Below are 21,658 nucleotides of genomic sequence, written 5' to 3'. Positions count from 1 at the left end.
ATGGGCAATTTATTTAAATTGCTAGATTGCTTAGGGAACAGAGACCCCTAGCATCCCTGGCCCTAAAGCATAGTAATCGAATATAGTCTCCACCTCCAATGGCGAGAGCAAAGAAAATAGAGTGAGATTTTTAAAAATTAGATTAAAAGATTCTTCCGTTAAATACATGAAATTACCCCATCACTTTGTCTGGATCTATCTAGATTGTATCCAGAAATGAGAATGATTATTCTGATTTCCAAATAGGAAGTTGCTATATTACATTACATTACATTACGTTCTCTGGAAGGAAGAATATGTTTCACATCTTGCTTGAATCTTATACACTCTAGAGAAGGAAGAAGGCATAATGTTTTCTCCCTTCCAGTTAACCCATATGGAGCCCTAACTCCCAAACAGAAATGGCCATTCGCAAATGGCCATTAAGTGTACTTTCCTGCTGGTTGAAACTAGGAAACTGACACTGGTATACTGGGTTTGCATAGTTCTGTGTCATTTTATCACATGTATAGATTTGTGTAATCAAGTAATCAACATATAGAATCTTTTTAAAATTATTATTGTTCTCTAAAGTCTTGCTTTAAGAGTTTCTTGGGTAATTTTATTTTGTGTCAAAAGCAGCCAGTGGTGCCCCTACTGAGACTTACAGAAGAATCTAATAAAAGCTTGTGGTCTGTATTTTTTCACACCGCTTCCACTGAGTTTATATTGAAAAACTCTAAGAAGGAGGGAAAGGACACAGAAAACTTGTATTGTTATCCATAGCAGTAACATGTTGGCTTCATAGCCTTCGAAATGGAGAGCCAAATATATCATCAAGACAGTTTGGAGACATCTCCCAAAAGAATATACCAAACACTTCTTCTTAAAACACATTAGGGCTTCCCTGGTGCGCAGTGGTTAAGAAACCTGCCAATGCAGGGGACACAGATTCGATGCCTGGTCTGGGAAGATCCCACATGCCGCAGAGCAACTAAGCCCGTGCGCAACAACTACTGAGCGTGCGCTCTAGAGCCCGCGAGTTCCAACTACTGAGCCCACGTGCCACAACTACTGAAGCCTGTGCACCTAGAGCCCGTGCTCCGCAACAAGAGAAGCCACCGCAGTGAGAAGCCTGTGCACCACAACAAAGAATAACCCCTGCTCACCGCAACTAGAGGAAGCCCGCGTGCAGCAATGAAGACCCAACACAGCCAAAAATAAATAAAATAAATTTAAAAAATAATAAAAATAAAAAATAAAACACATTAAACCTGCCACCCCCTGCTGCCCTCACCTGCCCACCAGGTGAGCACAAAGGCTTCTCCCTCCACCACCTGCTCTCACATTTCCAAAGACTGCAGAAGGGGATTTAGAAGCATGGGAGGAAGCTTGCTGTAGCTGAGGAGAGCACACGGAGAGAAATGACTGCAGATAGCTTATCTGTTTGCTCTGGGTTCCTGCCTTTCTGAAGAACCTGATGTGAGCCTACACAAAACAGCCTGTTATTTCCCAAAAAGAGAATGGACATGACCCTTTGGGGTCGGAGACTCCAAGAGGAGACAGCTCTCCTCTGCAGCCCCGGGACATGGGCGTTTGCACCCACTGAAGGCAGACAACCAGGCAGGCCAAGGAATCACGAAGAGAAGTGAATTACACAAAAGAAATGGGAGTGGAATAATAAATATTCCTGTGCAGGAAGGGAATGTGGCATATTTCAACTAACAAAGCACATTTTTTAGATTGCTACCTACAGCTCCAAGATCAAAGGGAAACAGCTAGGGGAAGAAAATGGAGAATCTGTCTGATACGCAATTTGACTTTTTCTCTTACCCAATTTTCTAATTCTTCTATCTCAAGTTACTTACTTTTCCCTGAATGTACAACTCTATTTTTAAAAAAACCATTATATTTATAATCTGTAGACATGCAGCTGGAGCTGTACACATCAAGCCACAATTCAGAGTAGCACATTTCCTCACGATGAGGCACTGTGAATAGTTCTGGGTCCATTTCAGGCATTTATACCCCCCTCAAGCTCCATAAGCCACTGGACACGTTCAATCCCATTTAGAGTTTAAAGTTAAGTAAATCAGTCCAAGGCAGTAATTTTTCCTTTGTTCTTAGGATTTTTGAAAAGGGATATAGGTTTGCCAACCTTCCTTTAACAAATGCCCAAGTCCTCACTCTTAGTTCTCTGCACACTAAATACGGCGCGGCTTCGCCCCCAAATGGCTAATCCTCAGGACCCATTCCAGGCCACATCTTCTCACAATTTTCTGGGAGCTCCCCACCGGTTCAGGTGGAGACCTCATATATCCCTCGCCCTAGATGTGGCCATTGGGAACCAGCCAACTGATTCGTTTTTAGCATGTGTTCCACAAAGTTCTGTTACACCTGTGCATCACAGACTTGAATTCATTGGTTCATTCTATTCATTTATTGGTTCATTCATTCAGCAAATATCTCCCCAGAGACATTAAAAAGGAAAAAAATTAGCGAGTGATCGTGCTATTTGTTGCCCCTTTTTGTGAAAGTAGAATAGTCCCTAAAAGAAGATTTTAGTATTCATATTTGAATGTTAATTAGACACATCGACTATCATGAGAGTTGAAATACTTCAGGGATCCCCTAGAAGTGCATGACTTAACTATCAGAAAAGAAGTCTTAGTTAAATGCCACAAGAATCTATGAAGAATCTCCTGTATCAGCAGGTCCCAAACTGCATAACAGAAAATAAAATAGAATTAATACAACAGGGTCAGTAAGCTTTCCATGGACCAAGTAAGTCTAGGAAACTTCAAATATCTCCCTTCCTTTGAAGCATCATAATTCACATTAGCTTATTAAGGCTCCTGAGAAATTCTCCTATAAAGAAACCTGTTTAAACTAACACAATATTGTAAATCAACTATATTTCAGTAAAAAAAAGAAAAAAAACCTTTGAGTTCTAGTTTTCTTGAAACACAATTTGAGAAATACTGTTCTACATGCTTTGCACTCCGGCAGACAAAAATAGAAAACACTGCCCTCACCACCCAATGAATGAGGTAATCTGATCCGTTTTGTAGATAGCAACACTTAAACACATGAATCAATTAGGAAAGCCAAATGTGAGGGTACATGGCCAAAACAGAGTTCTGAGCTAAGAAAGTGGAAAGATCACCATCATTCCAAACAATTAAGCTTTTTGGAGGAGGCAGGATTTGAGCTGACTCTTGAAGAATAAAATGGGATTTGGATTCCTAGATGGATATGAACAGGCTACCCAGAATGGGAAAATAGAGAACGTTACTGAATAACTCAGTCGTAACGTATCAGGTTTTTCACATGACATTAATAACTGTAATTCACTTTTAACTTCCTCCATGATGACAACTTTTTGAATCAATTGATGTCCAGACAGTAGACTACCAGAGGGGGATAAAATGGCAGAATTAAAATTATCACTGGTCTTTCTCCTCTGTAACTCGGGACCAGTGTTTTCCAAAGACTGATACCAGTATCTGCTGAGATCAATTTAGGCAGGAAAATAAAGAAGAAAAAAATTAACAAATGATCAGCTAGATAATTCAACATTGAGTTCTGGGTAAACTCTTAGTAATAGTTCCAAAAGAAGAATGGATGGTCTACTCCAATATTTTTCCTCTTGCTTCCATTACTGAGAGGAAGAAATTTTGTGCGTGTATATATATATGATACAGAGGAGAGATCTGAGTCTATTAAATGTGGTTTAATCCAGAGAATTACTTCAGTTCTCCACTTGATTCTGTGAGTAGGAACAACCCACTTCAAAATTTTATATTTTTAAACAAACACATGTATTTTAACTACACAATGCATGCCTAATGAAAAGCCCCGCCCCCCCAAAAATAGTACACATAATTCCATCAACAAGAGATGACCAGTATTCATACTCGTATTTCGTTGACTGTTCTGATGATGCGTATGTGTATATTTTTAATGCCCCAAACTGCATGACAGATTACAATAATATAACAGAAGTGCACACACACATACCCACATACCCAGCTCAGGAAATTTCAGTGGAAATATTATTTTAAGAGTTAAAGGCAGGATGAGTAGCTTCTTTTTCTTAGCATATTAAGTGTCCAGCCTTGTGTCTTACACATGATATCTGCTCAATAAATGAATCAAATGTTTGTTGAATGAAGCTGGAAAAGATTTTATGCATTAATGAATTATATTACCTGATTGTTAAAAGCATTAAAAAAAAAACACAGACACTAAAATAAAGCAAGGGCAGAAATCTGAGGTCTTTATTGAGAAGACCTGAAATGTGACCTCAAAAAAAAAAAAAGACACAAAAGTGCTGTGCTAATTCTTTCCATTTTAGTGCTAGATAACCTTTCTAAGCTTTCAGAAGGGGTCTGCTAAACTCAATTTCACTGCCCCTCCAGCTCCACTTAATGATATATATTTCCTATTCTTACTGTATTTCATGCAGTTAATCATGTTGGAATATATAAGGGTCAAAGATTATGTATATTTCCACTCAGGTTAAAATATCACCAATCAAACTTAAGTCTTGCTAAAATGTCTTCTATCATCTTTTCTAGAATCAGCAGTTTATATTCCAGAGGCAGAATACAAAACAGAGGAGGACATTGGGGAGCTTTTGATCGCTGTAAGACGGTCTGGAGATACAAGCCAGGAACTCAACGGTCATTTGCTCTACACATCAAGGTATGAGGCTTTGTGCGTACTGATGTCCAGGAATAGGGTCCTTAGTAGAGGACTGTGGTGATGCTGGGAGTGGCCGGGTGGTGAGCCAAGCGCTTGGGGAGGGCAGGGAAGGGCTCAGTCCCACAAGACGGCCTCCTCATCAGATGCCAATCGCAAGTCCAGGTGGTCACCTGTGCTTCTGACCGACAGGTTATAAATCAGAGGTTCCCACCACCCCCTCTTTGGGTTTGATACTTTTCTAGAACAGCTAACATAACTCGGGAAAACAGGTTACTTACTAGGTTACAGATTACTAGAAAGGATGCAAATCAGGAAGAGCCAGAGGGAAGAAATGCATAGGCTAAAGTATGTGGGAAAGGACACAGAACTTCCATGCTCTCTCTGAGCGAGTCACCCTCCCAGCAACCTGGAAGCTCTCTGAACTCCTTTGGCTAGGATTATTTTATGGAGGCTTCATTACGTAGGCATGATTGATGAAATAATTGGCCATTGGTGAGTAACTCGACCTCTAACCCCTCTCCCTTCCCTGGAGGTTAGGGAGTGGGACCAAAATTTCCAACCTTCTGATCACCTGGTTGGTTTCCCTGGCAACCAGTCCCCATCCAGAGCCTCTGGGAGCCCCAGACACCAGTCATCTCATTAGCACACAAAAAAACCACATCGCTTCAAAGACTCCAAGGGATTTAGGAGCTGGGTGACAGGAAACAGGGACAAAGACCAAAAGTGTATTATGTCACAGGCTAATTTACTGGGAGCTCACTATAGCAAGAGGACCAGCCACCATCACTTGCATCTGGCGGAGGCTCAAAGGCAAGCAGAGGAGTGGGAAGCTTTACAGTGATAAAGAGAGAAGGCATGGACGTATATACACTACCAAATGTAAAACCAATAGCTAGTGGGAAGCAGCCACATAGCACAGGGAGATCAGCTCGGTGCTTTGTGACCACCTAGAGGGGTGGGATAGGGAGGGTGGGAGGGAGGGAGACGCAAGAGGGAAGAGATATGGGGATATATGTATATGTATACCTGATTCACTTTGTTATAATACAGAAACTAACACACCACTGTAGAGCAATTATACTCCAATAAAGATGTTAAAAAGAGAGAGAGAGAGAGAGAAGTCTTCAAGATATGCCCTGACTGCGGGCTGTTGGCTTGGGGAAGCTGGAGGCACCTTTGTAATTGATTAGGGGAGCATACCTGGGTTTCTTTGGTTGCTCCTAAATTGGAAGTGAGGGCAAAAATCAGAGCAGCCGGGAGTTATTAAGTTCTGACCATTTGGAGTGGATTGTTAACAGAGGTGGTGGTTTGACTTCCTACACGAGTTACTGCAGATTGTGGGTCAGAGTTCTATTTTTACACATGATCTGACCACTCCCCTTGCATATATCTCATCTGTCAAAATCTATGCTCACACTTGCTAAACATCTGACAATGCACAGTGTAACCTCCACAATAAAGAATTATCTATCCAAAATATCAGTAGTGCCAAGACTGAGAAGAGGAATAAGAATAAATTCTCCTCTGCCCCAGATGACTAGGGATTTGGCAGTAAGCCAACAATTTATTTTGAGTTACTCAAAACCAACTACAAGGACAGGCCTTGTAGAACATCTTTAAGATCTTCATGTGTGTGTTTGGCTATATGTTTAGGGTTGAGCAGCCCTATAGCCTGTTCTTTAAGTACAGCTCCCCTCTTGAAGGCACCAGATACTTCCAGCTACATCTAACTTCAACTCTTAAGTTTTACCCTGGTGTTACCTCATGCAGGAAAAGCAACAAGAAGAAATAACAAGGTGAAGTAGTCCTTGAGGTCTTCTTTGCCAGTTAATTCCTGGGAGGATGCGCCAGCTTTCTCTTCCAAGTCCACACAGGGCTCCCGTTGGAGTCTTACAAGGAACGAAGGCCTGGGCAAGCGGGGCAGTAGCCGCAGGTGGGCAGAGCAGCTGATGGAGAAATTGCCCTCATCCTCTGCTCTGTGATTCCAGCTGGGCTGCTTCCGGTACCAGTGGCACATTCTATGTCCATGAGCAGAGTGTCTGGAAGACAACGATTCTGTGAAGGAGAGAAATGAAGTAGTAAACAGCCCAATTTGGAAAATTATGTGTAATTGCTAAAATGGAAGGGACCATCCCCCTGCCTCTGGAAAGAGCTACCCTTGGGATGACAAGTAGAAGGAACCAGAAAACTCAGAGTGTATGGCTGTGAGCCAGCTGGGATATGGGGATGCCTCCACCTCAAGTGGGAGAAGCTACACCCAAATTGGCCTCCGCATAAGGTCTTCAGGTTCAAGAGAGCTGGTGTTCCCAGAAAACTTCCTGCATAGCTGACACACAGCTCAGAGTGCTTGACACCTGGACTTGAACCTTTGATTCCTCACACAAAAGACGGTTCTCAGGCTTGCAGTAAAAATAAAAGAGAGAGAGTACACAGGGTGAGGGTCCTTCCCTGGAGCATGAAGCCAGGACACACACAGCCACATCCAATTCTTGCATACCTCTGTGGAATTATAAGACAGCGAGAACTTACACAATTTTTATGCATATTCAAGTGTCGTGGTATTTGTCGTCACCACTCCCCACAGATACTTAAATATCTCAGTGGATAAAAGTTCAATTTGGTTATTTAAACCTTTCTGGAAGTCTTGTTAAAATAAATGTTTACCAGTTACTTATTTTCATGAATAAAATAAGCATAAGCTGATGTATAAATAGTTGAATGGAAAGGAGACTCACGCTCTGTACATTAATAATAATTCACAGATGATAAACATGTATTACACTTATAAGCAGGTGAAAGAAGTGGCTAGTTTTATGCTGTGCTTTCATGGTGACCTCAAGGTCCCAAAATGTCTGTCGTCAGTATTCTCAGACAATAACATGGAGGTGTTGTATTAAAAAAGCATTGTCTGGGAGAGGAAGAAGAGCTAAGGAATAAACTCTCCTTCACTGGCTGAGAACTATTGCTCTATAGTAAAATGTTTAAGCTCAGGGATATGCTGGGAAAGGATGTGCAAATTAGATACTTCTTAACCCTGTCTTATTCTCAAAATAAATGTCATCTGTCTTTTTCTTCTTATTAGTCACTTTTTTTGTTGTTGTTAGGAAATTGCTCCTATTGGAAAAACAGCCAATGAAGAGCAAACCACAGAACCTAAAACCAAGAGAACAGGAACAGTGTTGAGTCATCCTGTGGTTTTGCTCAACCCCAAGTCAAGTATGCTGAGGTTTTTTAAATAATCAGCTTTATCCAGTTAAAAGGGATTGTGTGGTAAACCACAGCCATGGGCCACCCCACTTCTCTGATTGGCTGTTTCTCTGGGTCAAGTTAAGGAGGAGGTGAAAAGCAGTTTCCAAGCACATCCAGCAAAAGACTTTCTCCTTTCTTTCCTTTAGGAAAAAAATCTGCTTATTTATTTGGTTATAGGAGTATATGTAAGTTATAGAAGTTATATCTTGCATCTCAGAGGGGTTCTTTGGATGATTTAGAAGCTCCTTGACTGTAGGTCTGCTGGGGGTACATGCTCTTGTATATCAGAACATGTCTTTATATCACCCTCAGTCTTGAAACTCTAGATTGACAGTTACTATCTCCCAGCATTTTGAAGTTATTATTCCATTGTCTTCCAGCTTCCATTGTCTTGTTAAGAAGTCTGCCCTTAGTCTAAAAGTTGTCTTTCTAATGATTTATCTTTTCTGTGCATTTAAGATATTCTCACATTTATTTGATCTGAATCTGTGAAAGGTCTGGGGGCTTTACTTGAAGAAGTTTTCCTCTAAGGAGGATTTGCATTGCTTCTTCTGGGATCGAGAGCTATGCTGACCCAGAAACACTCCTGATCCCCTGTGTCCCAGGCCAAATCCCAGAGTTTCAGACTCAGCTCCCTGATGGTGCCACAGGCTCATGGCCCAGTCTCCCCTGAAGTGCTGACTCTGAATCCCAGCTTGAGTGGAAGTATCTTCTCTAGCTCTAGGGGGCTTGGAGTTTGGGGCGTTTAGGGTATTGTTTTTGTTTTGTTTTGCCCCTTGATGATTTCCCTTACTTCCTGTGAGCACAGAAAAGGCAGAATTATTATTTCTTCTAGATATTTTATAGTGGGAGAGTATCCCAGAATACCTAGCCAGCCAAGTTGCTGGGAACAGAAGTCCCAAAGACTCCTCTAGACAGAAGCTCCCATGCTGCTCCAGCCCTGTCCCCTTCTCCCCTTCTCTCCACTCACTACCCCATCTCCCCCCAGTCATGGACCCTCCTGGGCATGAAATGAACTGGGCCTGGGGATTCTGACTCTGTGTGCTTCAGTCAGGAATTAGATGCTGTGCTTTTAAAGAAAGGGATTTCTTGTCTTGCTGCCCTATTAAAATTATATATGAAAGGAAATTTGTATGCTTAAAAGAATGTATAATCATGTAATATAATAACTAAAGACAAAGTGAGGAGGTTAAAAATGCTCTATCTGGGCTTTCCTGGTGGCTCAGTGGTTAAGAACCTGCCTGCCAATGCAGGGGTCACAGGTACGAGACCTGGTCTGGGAAGATCCCACATGCCGCGGAGCAACTAAGCCTATGCGCCACAACTACTGTGCTCTAGAGCCCACAAGCCACAACTACTGAGCCCACATGCCACAACTACTGAGGCCCACGTGCCTAGAGCCCGTGCTCTGCAACAAGGGAAACCACTGCAATGAGTAGCCCACGCACCACAGCGAAGCGTAGCCCCCACTCCCTGCAACTAGAGAAAGCCCGCGTGCAGCAGAGAAGACCCAAAACAGCCAAAAATAAATAAATTAAATAAATTAAACTTTTTTTTTTAAATGCTCTATCAGGAAATGGGAATTTGACTCCCGGACAAGACACTGGGGTGTTCCCTGCCTACCCTAGCCAGCTCATAAAGTTATCAAATGCCGTAATATAGTGATTCAATTACCCTTTAATGTAGCTTCTTGATAGAACTTTCTCTCTGACTTTAAGCATCATTTATGGTTTTTACAAAGCAAATGTACTCTGAAGCTGCAAAGACTGAGCCATATATACCCTCTGTAAAGAAACAATTTTTAAAATAGTTTCAGAGATGTTCAGACTCCCAGTGATGTCCGAGATGGGCATGGGTGAGGGAAAATCCGTGCCACTGTCAGCATGGATGGGGTGGCTTGCTGGATCCAGCCAGTAACTGCTCCTGAGAAACAAGTGGGTGCATCTCTTTCCAACACTGGATTCAGTGACTTCACATTGATAGTGAAACTGGCTGTGGTACTTTTGTGTGTTTTGTTTTGTTTGTTAAACCTTTACCAACACAACATCATGCTCAGTTAGTCTGAGATGAATCCTTTGGTTCTAGCTTTAATTTTGGAGAATTAAACCCATACTCAGAAAAACATTCCATTCTGCCCCATAACCTACCTCTAATGTTCCTCATAAAGATGTTATAGCACAGCTACTGGGTAAATTGCCCGAATAGGGCTTGAGGCCCAACTGCTAAAGCATCTTTATGAAAGCAGCCTGGAAATCACACACCAGTACTCATTGGAGACTCTTCACTATTAAGTAAGGGATTTGTCCAGACCATCACCAGAGACCTCAGCTTATATCTCAAGTTCTTTTTGATGTTTTTGGAACAGAAGTTTCTAACTCTTGGGGATTCTTAACTTGCTTTCAATAAAATAGAGCTTTTTAAACTAAAATAAATACCAGTATTCCGTGTTCTTAATCAAATGGTTTCCCAAAGTAAAATTTCCAGACGCCTAGGAGGAATGGGCCATTTAGGTAATCTGAATTTTTTGATTATGTGAGCCGTAATTAAACCATCTTTGTTTTCCCCATCGACTCTCATTGTTAATAAAAGCTTGCTAAAATGTATTGTTTTGCTTTCTGTTTTAGCTCCACAGCCAAAGGATTTTCAATAAGAGTTATATTTCAGTCTTTTATTTAACCCATAAATCTACCTACTTAAAGGTATGTCTGTTTCAATCAGTGGAGCAGTCAGCTGAAAAAAAAATCAACAGAAAAGGGGGAAATACCAATCACTTTTGCTTCATGAACTGTGATAAATCAATATTTGACCCTTCATTAGGTGAAATATATTGAGAAAGATATTTAATAAAGATTTATAAAGATAGTATTAGGTACTTACTATGCAAGTCTAGTGTTTATCTGCTTTTGCCATTTATTCAGAGGGGTTAAATGCATAGTTTCTGACAAGGGTTGTTTTTTTCCTTAACACCACCTGTCATGCCAACTTCCTGCATTCTAGATGACTAGGGGGAAATAAAAAAGTGTATTCTCCAACGTGTAATTCTTTTTAAACCTCAGGCTCTTAAAAAAATTTTTCCAACAATTGCTTATTACTTAATCAGACTATTGTAAGAATTTACAACCTTTTTTCCTTTTTGTGTGTGTATCTTGGAGCATAAAAAATCTCTTTGACAGAGTTTCTCGTCTCTTCCTGAGGGCTTTCTAGATTGCTAGCCACTTACCTCCTCATTTACGTGGGGACTGCCTGTCGCTAGCACTTGATAGCGCTTGCCTCTCCTTCCTGATTTGAGCTCAGAGAGCTCTTTCATGCATAGATTTCCCAGGACTGAACAGGGAGGGAAAGTCATGGAGGAATAAAATTTCAAAGCACAGGCTGGCACTAGAACTTTGCTGGCTTCCCTACCAAGTGAAAATCCCCCTGTAAGCCGTCTATGTCTAGCAGTTTCTCTCTCTGCCCTAGTCAACATGTTTTATACTCATCAATTTCTCCATCTCTAACCTTTTTTAGGTTCCGGGAATTACAAAGCAGTCAATTTGTTGTTTCCTAATAATTCTAAAACTTGTTCTATCAAAAAATCATCCTGAAACATTTTGTGAGTCACTGAACTTCAGAGCAAATCCTCTGAAGTCAATTTGGAAACAATGCTCATTTTTTAACAAGCTATATTTAATGCATACAGCACCCACTAATAGACGTCAACTTGTATTTGTGTTGATTCATATTAGCAAGAAGAAGGTGGATATTGGTGTCAGCATGCAGATATGCATATACCTTAGCTATGAGCAAGAGAGACCCTTGCAGAAATTAGTGTCCCGCCCAGAAGCTCACTGTCATATCCCATTGCTTGTTTGTTTTTTGGCCGCCCAACCAGGAATTAAACCTGGGCCACAGTAGTGAATCTAGTCTAGTCTAGTCTGGAATCCACTAGGCCACCAGGGAACTCCCTCACATTGCTTCTTACTAAGGAGAAGAGTGGTAGGAAATATTCATGCTTTACAAAAATTACTTATTTGGTGTATTTAGTTATTTTATACAGTCTTTGTCTCCTAAATCTGGTCTGTCTAAATCATTTCAATTACCATGACTACTCTTTACTCTTTTAGGTCTAAACCTATGTGTTGCTATGTTTTCAACACTGCAAAAGAAAATACACTGAATTGCACTGTTGGTGGGATTATAAGATGGTACAACCGCTGTGGAAAACAGTATAGAGGGTCCTCAAAATATTAAAAATAGAACTACCATATGGTCCAGCAATCCCACATCTGGGTATATATCCAAAAGAATTGAAAGCAAGGTCCCAAAGAGATATTTGTACACCCATGTTCAAAGCAACATTATTCCATTATAGCCAAGAGGGGAAACAATACAAGTATCCATGGCTGGTTGAATGGATAAACAAAATGTGGTTTGTGCAGGGACTTCCCTGGCGGTCCAGTGGTTGAGACTCCACACTTCCACTGCAGAGGGCATGGGTTCTATCCCTGGTCGGGGAACTAAGATCCCACATACCGTGTGGCGTGACCAAAAAAAAAAAAATGTGGTATGTTCATACAATGAAGTATTATTCAGCCTTAAGAAAGAAGGAATTCTGACACATGCTACAACATAGATGAAACTTGAGGACATTACGCTAAGTGAATTAAGCCAGTCACAAAAAGATGAATACTGTATGATTCCACTTACCTATAGTACCCAGAATAGACAAATTCATAGAGACAGAAAATAAAATGGTGGTTGCCAGAGACTGGGGGGAGGAAAAAGTGGGGAGTTGTTTAATGGGTACAGAGTTTCAGTTTTGCAAGATGGAAAAGTCCTGAAGATCTGCTTCCTAATGTGAACAGACAACCCTACTGAACTGTACATTCAAAAATAGTTAAAATGGTAAATTTTAGGTTATGTTTATTTTACCACACTAAAAACAATGCACTAGATCCCAGAAACCTCACTTCTAAGTATTTACTCAAGAGAAATAAAATTACATATCGACTCAAAGACCTGAACTTGAATATGCATGGCAGCATTATTCGGCATAGCTAAAAACTGGGAAAAACCTAACCTGTCAACTGGTAAACAGGAAAACAAATTGTGGTGTAGCCACACAATGGGGAACACTATTCAGGAATAAAAAGGAGTAAAATCCTGATACGTCGATGAATCTTGAACGCATTGTGCTAAATGAAACAAATCAGACACAAAAGACTAAAAACTGCATGATTTCATGTACATGAAATTCTCATTAAAGCAAATAAATCTATAGTGACAGAAAATGGATGAGTGGTTTCCAGGGCTGGGAGACAGGGAAGGAGATGGATTACAAGGGGTACACACGTGGGTGGATGAAAATGTTCTATATTATGCTTATGGTAATGGTTACGTGATTGTATGTATTTGTCAAAACTCATCAAATAGTGCATTTAAATTGGGGAATTTTTTTTTTACAAATTTATTTGTTTTTATTTTTGGCTGTGTTCGGTCTTCTTTGCTGTGCGCAGGCTTTCTCTAGTTGCAGCGAGCGGGGGCAACTCTACGTTGCGGTGCACAGGCTTTTCATTGCGGCAGCTCCTCTTGTTGCAGAGCACGGGCTCTAGGCACGCGGGCTTCAGTAGTTGTGGCATGTGGGCTCAGTAGTTGTGGCTCGCAGGCTCTAGAGCACAGGCCCAGTAGTTGTGGCGCACGGGCTTGGTTGCTCTGCGGCATGTGGAATCTTCCTGGACCAGGGATCAAACCCGTGTCCCCTGCATTGGCAGGCGGATTCTTAACCACTGCGCCACCAGGGAAGCCCCTGGGGAATCTTACGTAAATTATTATAATAAAATTTTAAATGCACTGCCTGTAAACTGAAATCCTCCAATCAATCCTGTACTCCTTGTAAAATAACAAGTAATTTCATGGCTGTATTTTGGTGTCGTTGCAAAGAACTCTAGTCAGGGCATGAGGGTTAGGTTACCAAATGCTGCTTACAGCTCTGCCACTATGGGAAGGGCAAGGGGCAGGGGCAAATCTATACCATAATCATAGTATAGATTCTCTGGTCATAATTTATCTTTACCTCAGTTTTCCAATCTATAACATGAACAAATTAAGCTAAACCAGACCCACCACCCTATGATCCATCAGTTTATTTAGCCCCTAATCTAAACAAACCTTATTCAATATATACCCTATTTAAAGACCACTAACTATGAACCATGTCAAAATACCAGGGTCTGTTCTAAAAGCCTTCTACTAACGATACTAATATTTGTGACTGTAAGAGATGTGTGCCTTATAATTCTGATAGCTATTGTCTAAAAAGAGTTTGAAGAAGACCCAGGTAGGGAACAGTTATCCTGTTTAGAATTCCATTTCTTCTCACCTTCTCTGTTCCATCTCCTACTTCCTCAGGTCCTGCCACAGGCACCGTTTCTTCCACAGCATTGTCTTTCGCTGACTACATCTCCCGTCCAAAAGATCACACCAGCATCCTCCGCTTTGACAAGGATGAGGCTGAGAACACCTGCCGGATCCTGATCATCAATGACTCTCTTTATGAAGAGGAGGGATCCTTCAGCGTTTCACTGAGCCTGCCAATGGGAGGACAACTGCGGGCCGAATTCCCCACCACCAAGGGGATTATCCTGGCTGACCCTGATGATGGTAAGTCCATTTCCTGCTTTCCACTCTTGTCAATAGCTGCCTTCTTCTCGTACTTTCCCTCAACAGTTGAAAGACAAATCGAACTTAAAAGGTCTGTTAAAGGAATTGTTGATGTTTCTCCTTCTCCAGAGGCTCTGAGTGGCTTTTCAAATACATAGGTATCACCAACACCAAGGACAACACAGCAATGCAGGAAGATTAACTATTTGTGTATGAGTTTATTAAAATTTTTTGAAAAGCGTGTCCCAAGGAGGTGACCTAAGACTTATAAGGAAGCTGAGGAGAGGAGGTAGGTTAAGTGTCTGATCGCCCAACCAGGACCGCCCCACAAGGACACTCATCTTAGCAGCCCAAAAAAGGCCTCCCTCACAGAAAGTACATGAGTCTACAGATGGTACCAGGGTACCATGGGGCTCCCACGTGTAAGCATCCAGATCTCTCTTCCTAGCCCCACCTGGCGGGGAGTTTGGCTCTACTCCCAGCTGAAACTCAGAGCCAGAAAAGAATAGGGGGCTCCTCACCTCTCAGAACCACCCCCTCCCACCCCCAGACTCGATAAGCATCAAGCCCAGTATTACTTTTTTAGGCCTCAGTTGTCCTTTCCACAAGAGGCACTTTCAAGAGAAAATGTTGATAAAGACAGGGACGGGATCAGACTATTTTATTGCGAGTCTCAGATTAGTTTGACCACTTCATCTCTCAAACACGCCTCTGTCAGGATTTGAGTGGCTATGGGTTGCTGTGTTCAGATCTAGACAGGATTAGACTGGGCTGCTGTTACAGACCCCAAATTGGTGTGAATTTATAGATACAGCACAGAGCTTCCATGAAACTGAGCTATGTCAAGCGATAAACCAGATGGAGCAGAGGTTGAAGAGTGTATATGTTCTTTAGTTGGGGATGGCAAATTTATGTATTATATTGTTCTAGAACAAAGGAAAATATGAATGAGATTAAAAGTTGGTTTGGTTTTTGTTAGTTTGGTCTCCTAAATGGGTTTGTTTGTTGATATCCCACCCTGATCTCAGAATGGTACGATAGGCCAGTTTTGCTCCACTAAGAAAAAGAAGTTGCTGGGACTTCCCTCGTGGTCCAGTGGTAAAGAATCTGCCTTCCAGTGCAGGGGACCCAGTTTCGATCCCTGGTCAGGGAACTAAGATCCCACATGCCGCAGGGCAACTAAGCACACGGGCCACAACTACTGAGTGCGCGTGCGCCTCAACTAGAGAGAGAAAACCCGCACGCAACAACTAGAGAGAAGCCCATGCACTGCAATAACAACAACAAAAAGATCCCCCATGCCTCAAATGAAGATCCCGTGTGCCGCAACTAAGACCCAACGCAGCCAAATAAATAAAGGGGGGAAAAGAGGCTAGCCATCAAAGCCTTGGGAAAAAAAAAAAAATTGCCAAGGACTAAGTTCAGTTCCTAAATATATTTTCGCATGTCTCAAGGACTAAGAATAAGTGTAGACTCTGAAGTCTATGCATTCTTCATTGTGTAATTTCTTTTCAAAAACTGACCCCTTAGAATTAAGATAACTATTTTTTTCTTAAAATAATGTGTATGACAGCTCAATATCAAACAAACAAACAACCCAATCAAAAAACAGGCAGAAGATCTAAAAAAACACTTCTCCAAAGAAGACATACAGATGGCCAACAGGCATATGAAAAAATGCTCAGCATCACTAATAATTAGAGAAATGCAAATCAAAACTGCAATGAGGTATCATCTCACTCCGGTCACAATGACTATCTTCAAAAAGTCTACAACTAATAAATGCTGGAGGGCTTCCCTGGCGGCACAGTGGTTGAGAGTCCGCCTGCCGACGCAGGGGATGCGGGTTCGTGCCCCGGTCCGGGAAGATCCCACATGCCGCGGAGCGGCTGGGCCCGTGAGCCATGGCCGCTGAGCCTGCGCGTCCGGAGCCTGTGCTCCGCAACGGGAGAGGCCACAACAGTGAGAGGCCCGTGTACCGCAAAAAAAATAAAATCAATATCAGGGTTCTGATTAGCATTATAGCTAGAGCACCTATCTCTTACTGAGAGGTTGGGACAAGTTTGCCTGAACCAAGTTCTCGAGGCCCAGAAGTTGTTTGCCGGGCAGAATGAGAGAGAAAGAAGCAAAGTTATGGACTTCTTTTACATTGTTCTACATACTCTGCTTCATAGTAGCTCTTTCCGTTCATAACCAGTTCTCAGTTTTCTAGGGTGATGAGGAATTAACATGAAAAAGTTGAAATCGGTATACCTATAGCTTTCACTTCCTTTTATCTTCACTGTCATACCTTCTCCTGTGGCTGAAGAGTGATGCCAGCACAACATCCGTGCTCACTCTCTGCTGGACCTAATTACTGGTCAAGGTGCACAAGGAAAGAAACGGGAGAAGAGAAAAAGAAGAGAATGGGGAGGTGAAATGATAGAGTGAGAAAAGCCAGGACTGGGGGCTTGAAGACTTGGCCTCTGAATCTGGGATACTGCTACCTTCCCACGTAACCTCGGGCAAGTGGAGCTGTTGGGGCTCAGTTTCCCAATCCGTAAAACGAGGCTATGGGTTTCCCTGGTGGCGCAGTGGTTGAGAGTCTGCCTGCCAATGCAGGGGACACGGGTTTGAGCCCTGGTCTGGGAGGATCCCACATGCCGCGGAGCGACTGGGCCCGTGAGCCACAACTGCTGAGCCTGCACGTCTGGAGCTTGTGCTCCGTGACAAGAGAGGCCGTGACAGTGAGAGGCCCGCGCACCGCGATGAAGAGTAGCCCCCGCTCGCCGCAACTAGAGAAAGCCCACGCACAGAAAAGAAGACCCAGCACAGCCAAAAATAAATAAATAAATGAAATTTTTAAAAAAACGAGGCTAACACAAGAGTGTAAATCAACTATACTCCAACAAAAATTAATTAAAAAAAAAAAACAGAACAGACTTGTGGTTGCCAAGCAGTGGAGGGGTTGCAGGGGCAGTGGTGGTGGAAGGATGGCTTGGGAGTTTGGGACTAGCAGATGCAAACTATTATATATAGGATGGATAAACAACAGGGTCCTACTGTAGAGCATGGGGAACTATATACAATATCCTGTGATAAACCATAGTGGAAAAGAATATGAAAAAGTATATATGTGTATGACTTTGCTGTACAGCAGAAATTAACACATTGTAAATCAACTATACTTGGATAAAACAAATTAAAAAAAAAAAAACCTAAAGCCAGGAACACCTGAAATGAATTGTTAGTGCCACAGTATTATATGAACTACAAAGTCATTATGTGAACAACAAAATAAGTAAGATGAGCTAAATCGGACTAACCTGTAGGAAGAGCTAAATGCAGGAATGTACAAAAATAAATATGTCTTAAGATCTATTTCTTGAGGACATATTTCCTCCTTGAGCCCTGCCATACCACCACTTACTTTTTACTTTAAAACCTTAGTTGTTTTAAATCTTCCTACATTCAGAAGTTGCAGACATTTCCAATGCCAAATAGAAAAAGAAAGAAAAAAATACAGCAGATAAAGGAAGAAAATTAACACAGAATTCAATGTACGACCCAATTGTTTACTTCCAATATTGTTTGAAATGGCTTTAGTAGATTTTTAACAAGCAACTCAAGAAACATTCATAGTGTCGTACCGTGCGCTTAGTATAGGACCCAAAGTCAAATAAGCTCTTTTCCCTGCCTTCTATTACATCTGACTTGATCCTTAATTATTCTCAAACTCGTGAAGGCTTTTCAATGAGAAAAAAAATCATGTACAGAAATAGTGATGGAAGAGTCTTTGTTCAGTGTAAACAAACTTAGTTGCTGCATACTGTTCTGAGAAAGTCACTGTTCATAGTTATTGGATCCAGGGAGCTTGCATTCAGATTCTGTAACATTTATTGAGGATCGAGCACTTTGCTAAGCTTAGGAAAAACCAGCATCTTCTGCTTGATACCCTCTCCTTAAAGGGCCAATGAGTATGGGAATGGGATCCTAGCAACGCCATCAAGCCAATAGAACCACCACTAGCTTGGCCAAAACTAATTGCTGAGGGTCCTAGACCCTCAAGGTCCATAGTGAAAATATTCTTTCTCTTAACATGGCTGAAAACAGGCAGCCCATTTTTGAAATTCTTTTGGCTGCTTTATCTTTCCTTGGTTCTATGCTGAGCGAACTTGAGCTGAAGTGGTTGGTTGTGCTATAGACGTGATCATACTAACCCAGCCCCACTCGCCTGAAGCTGCGAGTGCAGGGCATCCTAGAAGCCACCTGCATCCAATCACTGGATGCTGCTCAGGACACTTATTACATCCATCTCTTCCACTCCATCCCTAGTACCAGTGCATAGTGCAGACCATCCTCTGTCTCACATGGATAATTGCAAGAGCTTCCTGATCAGTAGCCCTAACTCTTCCTTCAATCTGTGGCCCACACCGAAGTTGGACAGATGTACAGAAAACAAAAAACCAACCACGTTTCCATTGCTTAAAATTGGTCCCCACATTCTGCGGAGAGTCTAGAAAGTGAAGTCCCATCTACTTTGAATGGATCCAAGTCTCTGCAGGATCTGGCTTCTACCTTCCTCTCTAAACTTATTCCCTCATTCATCTCTTCTCACCTTACACGTTTCTAAGAAACACAAACGCTAGGCTGTGTCATGCCCCTGTGCCTTTTTTCATATTAGCCACTCCATTGGGAACATTCTTCCCCCCTTTCTGATGGATCAGTTGTCATTCATTCTTTGACTCTAGTACAGCATTATTTCTCCCAAGACTCCTCCCTCAGAGCCTTGAGGTTGGTTCCTTCTTTTGTCAAAGCACTCAGGGTTTAGCTGATTGGCATCGGTGTGGCTGCCCTATCACACCAGAAATAACCTCAACCACGAGAACGCACATCTCTTTACATCCCCAGTAACTAGCACATTTAGAACACATAGAGGATGTCCAATAGATGTCTGTTTAACTAAAAAAAAAAAAAATTAAATTTGATTTCATGAAACTAGATGTTAAAGAACTGATATTAACTCATAAGCATAACCTCTTTCTTATCCAAAAATTCAGAAACTGTTTCAATAAGCTGTCCCAGACTTTTTCTAGTGATCAGACCTACCAGCTTGTTTCTAGAATCTATTCTCTCTTCTGAGGTAACTGAAAAAACATTTTCCAGTCTTCCATCTTTTGGCATCTATCCTGTTTCGGGTAGTTTGTCAAAGTTTACCGACAGTATTTCTGTCACTTCAGCTGCAAGTCCTCTTTGGATCTTGGCACGAAATTTCTCTGAATCTGGACGTTGAACTCATTTTTAAAGGATGGTCATATCTCTTTTGAAAGCTTTACCTTGTCATATTTCTCTTTCTTATTTCCATTTAAAGAACGTTCTCTCTTACAGGAGATAAAAACACACCTATGGCATCCATTTAACATAAGTAGGATGTGGTCAAAACATCATACTCTCATAATTGCCCGCCCTTAAGAATTATTGCCAGCACCTCAGTTTTTTTAGACAGAGCTAGGGTGGAGACGACTTGGAGATAATGCTCTTTTCTCTATTTCAACAAATTTCCTGATGTTCAATCTACAGAGCATCTCAGAAGAGTTTCATGATATTTCTTCTAAGTGACACTTGTGCTCCTCTTACATCGTGTATCTTACTGTACTCAGAGAGGCTTGATTCTTACATTTTTTCTCTGAACAGTAATATAACTCAAAAATTTTTTTTTATCTTTCTTACCTCTCTCCCTTCCGCAATACCACACAGAATAATTTCTGTGCTAAAAAAGATCACTTGGTCCCAACTTAAAAAAAAAAAAAAAAAACTTTTGTAATAAGTTCAAAGTATATCAGAAGTGAGTTAAAATTATCCACTCGACAAATTCTTGAGTACTTATAATATACCAGCCGATGTGCTTCTAAGGGTATAAAGACATAAAGACATGTGGAATGTGGTCCCTGATCTTGAGATGCTTCTAGAGCTCTGATAAAAACACAGAACAGTGTATAAGAATGGTGGCTTTAATATTTTAGCTTTTCAAAGAGGTGCTGAATCACAAGACCATTTGGGGAGTGTAATGTGTGTCACCTACACTGTGGCGGATACAGAGAACTGGGGTCTGGCTCTACCTGGAAAGTCTCAGTGTAGGAGATAAGCTGATTGGCTGCTTTGATGGATGAGCGAAAAAGGGGGAGTGCATTAAGATTAGGCAGTATTCCTAGGGTTTATCAAGGCAAAGGATGCAGGAGGGTTGCCATGGACCAGATGTGAGCCATGCACTCAATAGAGAGCCAGAATGGAACCATCTTTGGTCTTGTCCAAAAGCGCCATCTAGAGGGATGTACAATCCCCAGCACGAGCACTGCCGAATGCTGATGGTTGAGGAAGAATTAAGTGACCAGCCAGGATAGGGATGTGGTCATCCTCATCAAGGGAACTGCAGATGAGAAATACCCAACTATGGGAACAAGAACTCTCCAAAGAACACACAAAAGTGCCCATGAGAAACAGAATCTGCTTTCTTCCATCTTCTAAGATCCGAGAATGTGATCACCGTGATAAAACCCATCAAGAAAGACCTTTCCTGCTCCCCTTGCCTCTCTTCCCTCTTTCTTGTCCCAGGCTTGGAGGTATCTGAAACATCTATTAGCAACAGTGGGGAGATGGAGTGAAACTTCTGGGTCAAATGAGAGGATGATCACCCCACCCTTCTCTGAGTGCAGGCTCCTACCTGCAGTGCACCTGAAGACAGCAACTAGCAAGTGTGACCCATCACTGCAGTTATAGAGCAATGCAAACTGTCAGGGGAGCACGGGGTAAGGAACAACTAACCTCTTAAGGGCATATATGGCCTCCCAAAGCAGGTAACTCAATCAAAGTCTTACAGAAGAACTGTGTGAAATTCACATGTTGGGAAGGGAGTTTCAGCTCAGAGAACATCACCAGCGAAGATGGAGGCCATGACCACGTGCCGTGCTGGCTCATGGAGAGCTAGTGTAACTGGAACACAGGGCACAGGGTCAGGTGTCGTACATTATGACTCCAGAAAGAATGGACTCAAGTCAGATTATGGGAGCTCTTATACACCATGGTCAAAGTTTTGGTAAAACTCTCC

The 21,658-nt window shown here is 41.8% G+C and overlaps 1 protein-coding gene across 2 annotated transcripts in view; it reads left to right on the top strand.

The window, feature by feature from the left end:
- Positions 1 to 21,658, top strand: part of FREM3 (FRAS1 related extracellular matrix 3) — a 56,977-nt gene that overhangs the window by 29,838 nt on the left and 5,481 nt on the right. For both annotated transcript variants that reach the window (XR_003435001.1, XM_027117079.1), the window contains exons 2-3: positions 4,560 to 4,686; positions 14,323 to 14,574. Coding sequence is in view for 1 of the 2 variants with exons in the window: in XM_027117079.1 (XP_026972880.1) it covers positions 14,508 to 14,574 (67 nt within the window). In the remaining variant the exon portion in view is untranslated. The remainder of the gene's footprint in view (positions 1 to 4,559; positions 4,687 to 14,322; positions 14,575 to 21,658) is intronic.

Source organism: Aethalodelphis obliquidens, unplaced genomic scaffold (genome assembly GCF_003676395.1).
Source record: "Aethalodelphis obliquidens isolate GAN/ISIS:26980383/991018 unplaced genomic scaffold, ASM367639v1 scaffold17, whole genome shotgun sequence".
NCBI lineage: Eukaryota > Metazoa > Chordata > Mammalia > Artiodactyla > Delphinidae > Aethalodelphis > Aethalodelphis obliquidens.
This window is presented reverse-complemented; position numbering and strand designations above follow the sequence as displayed.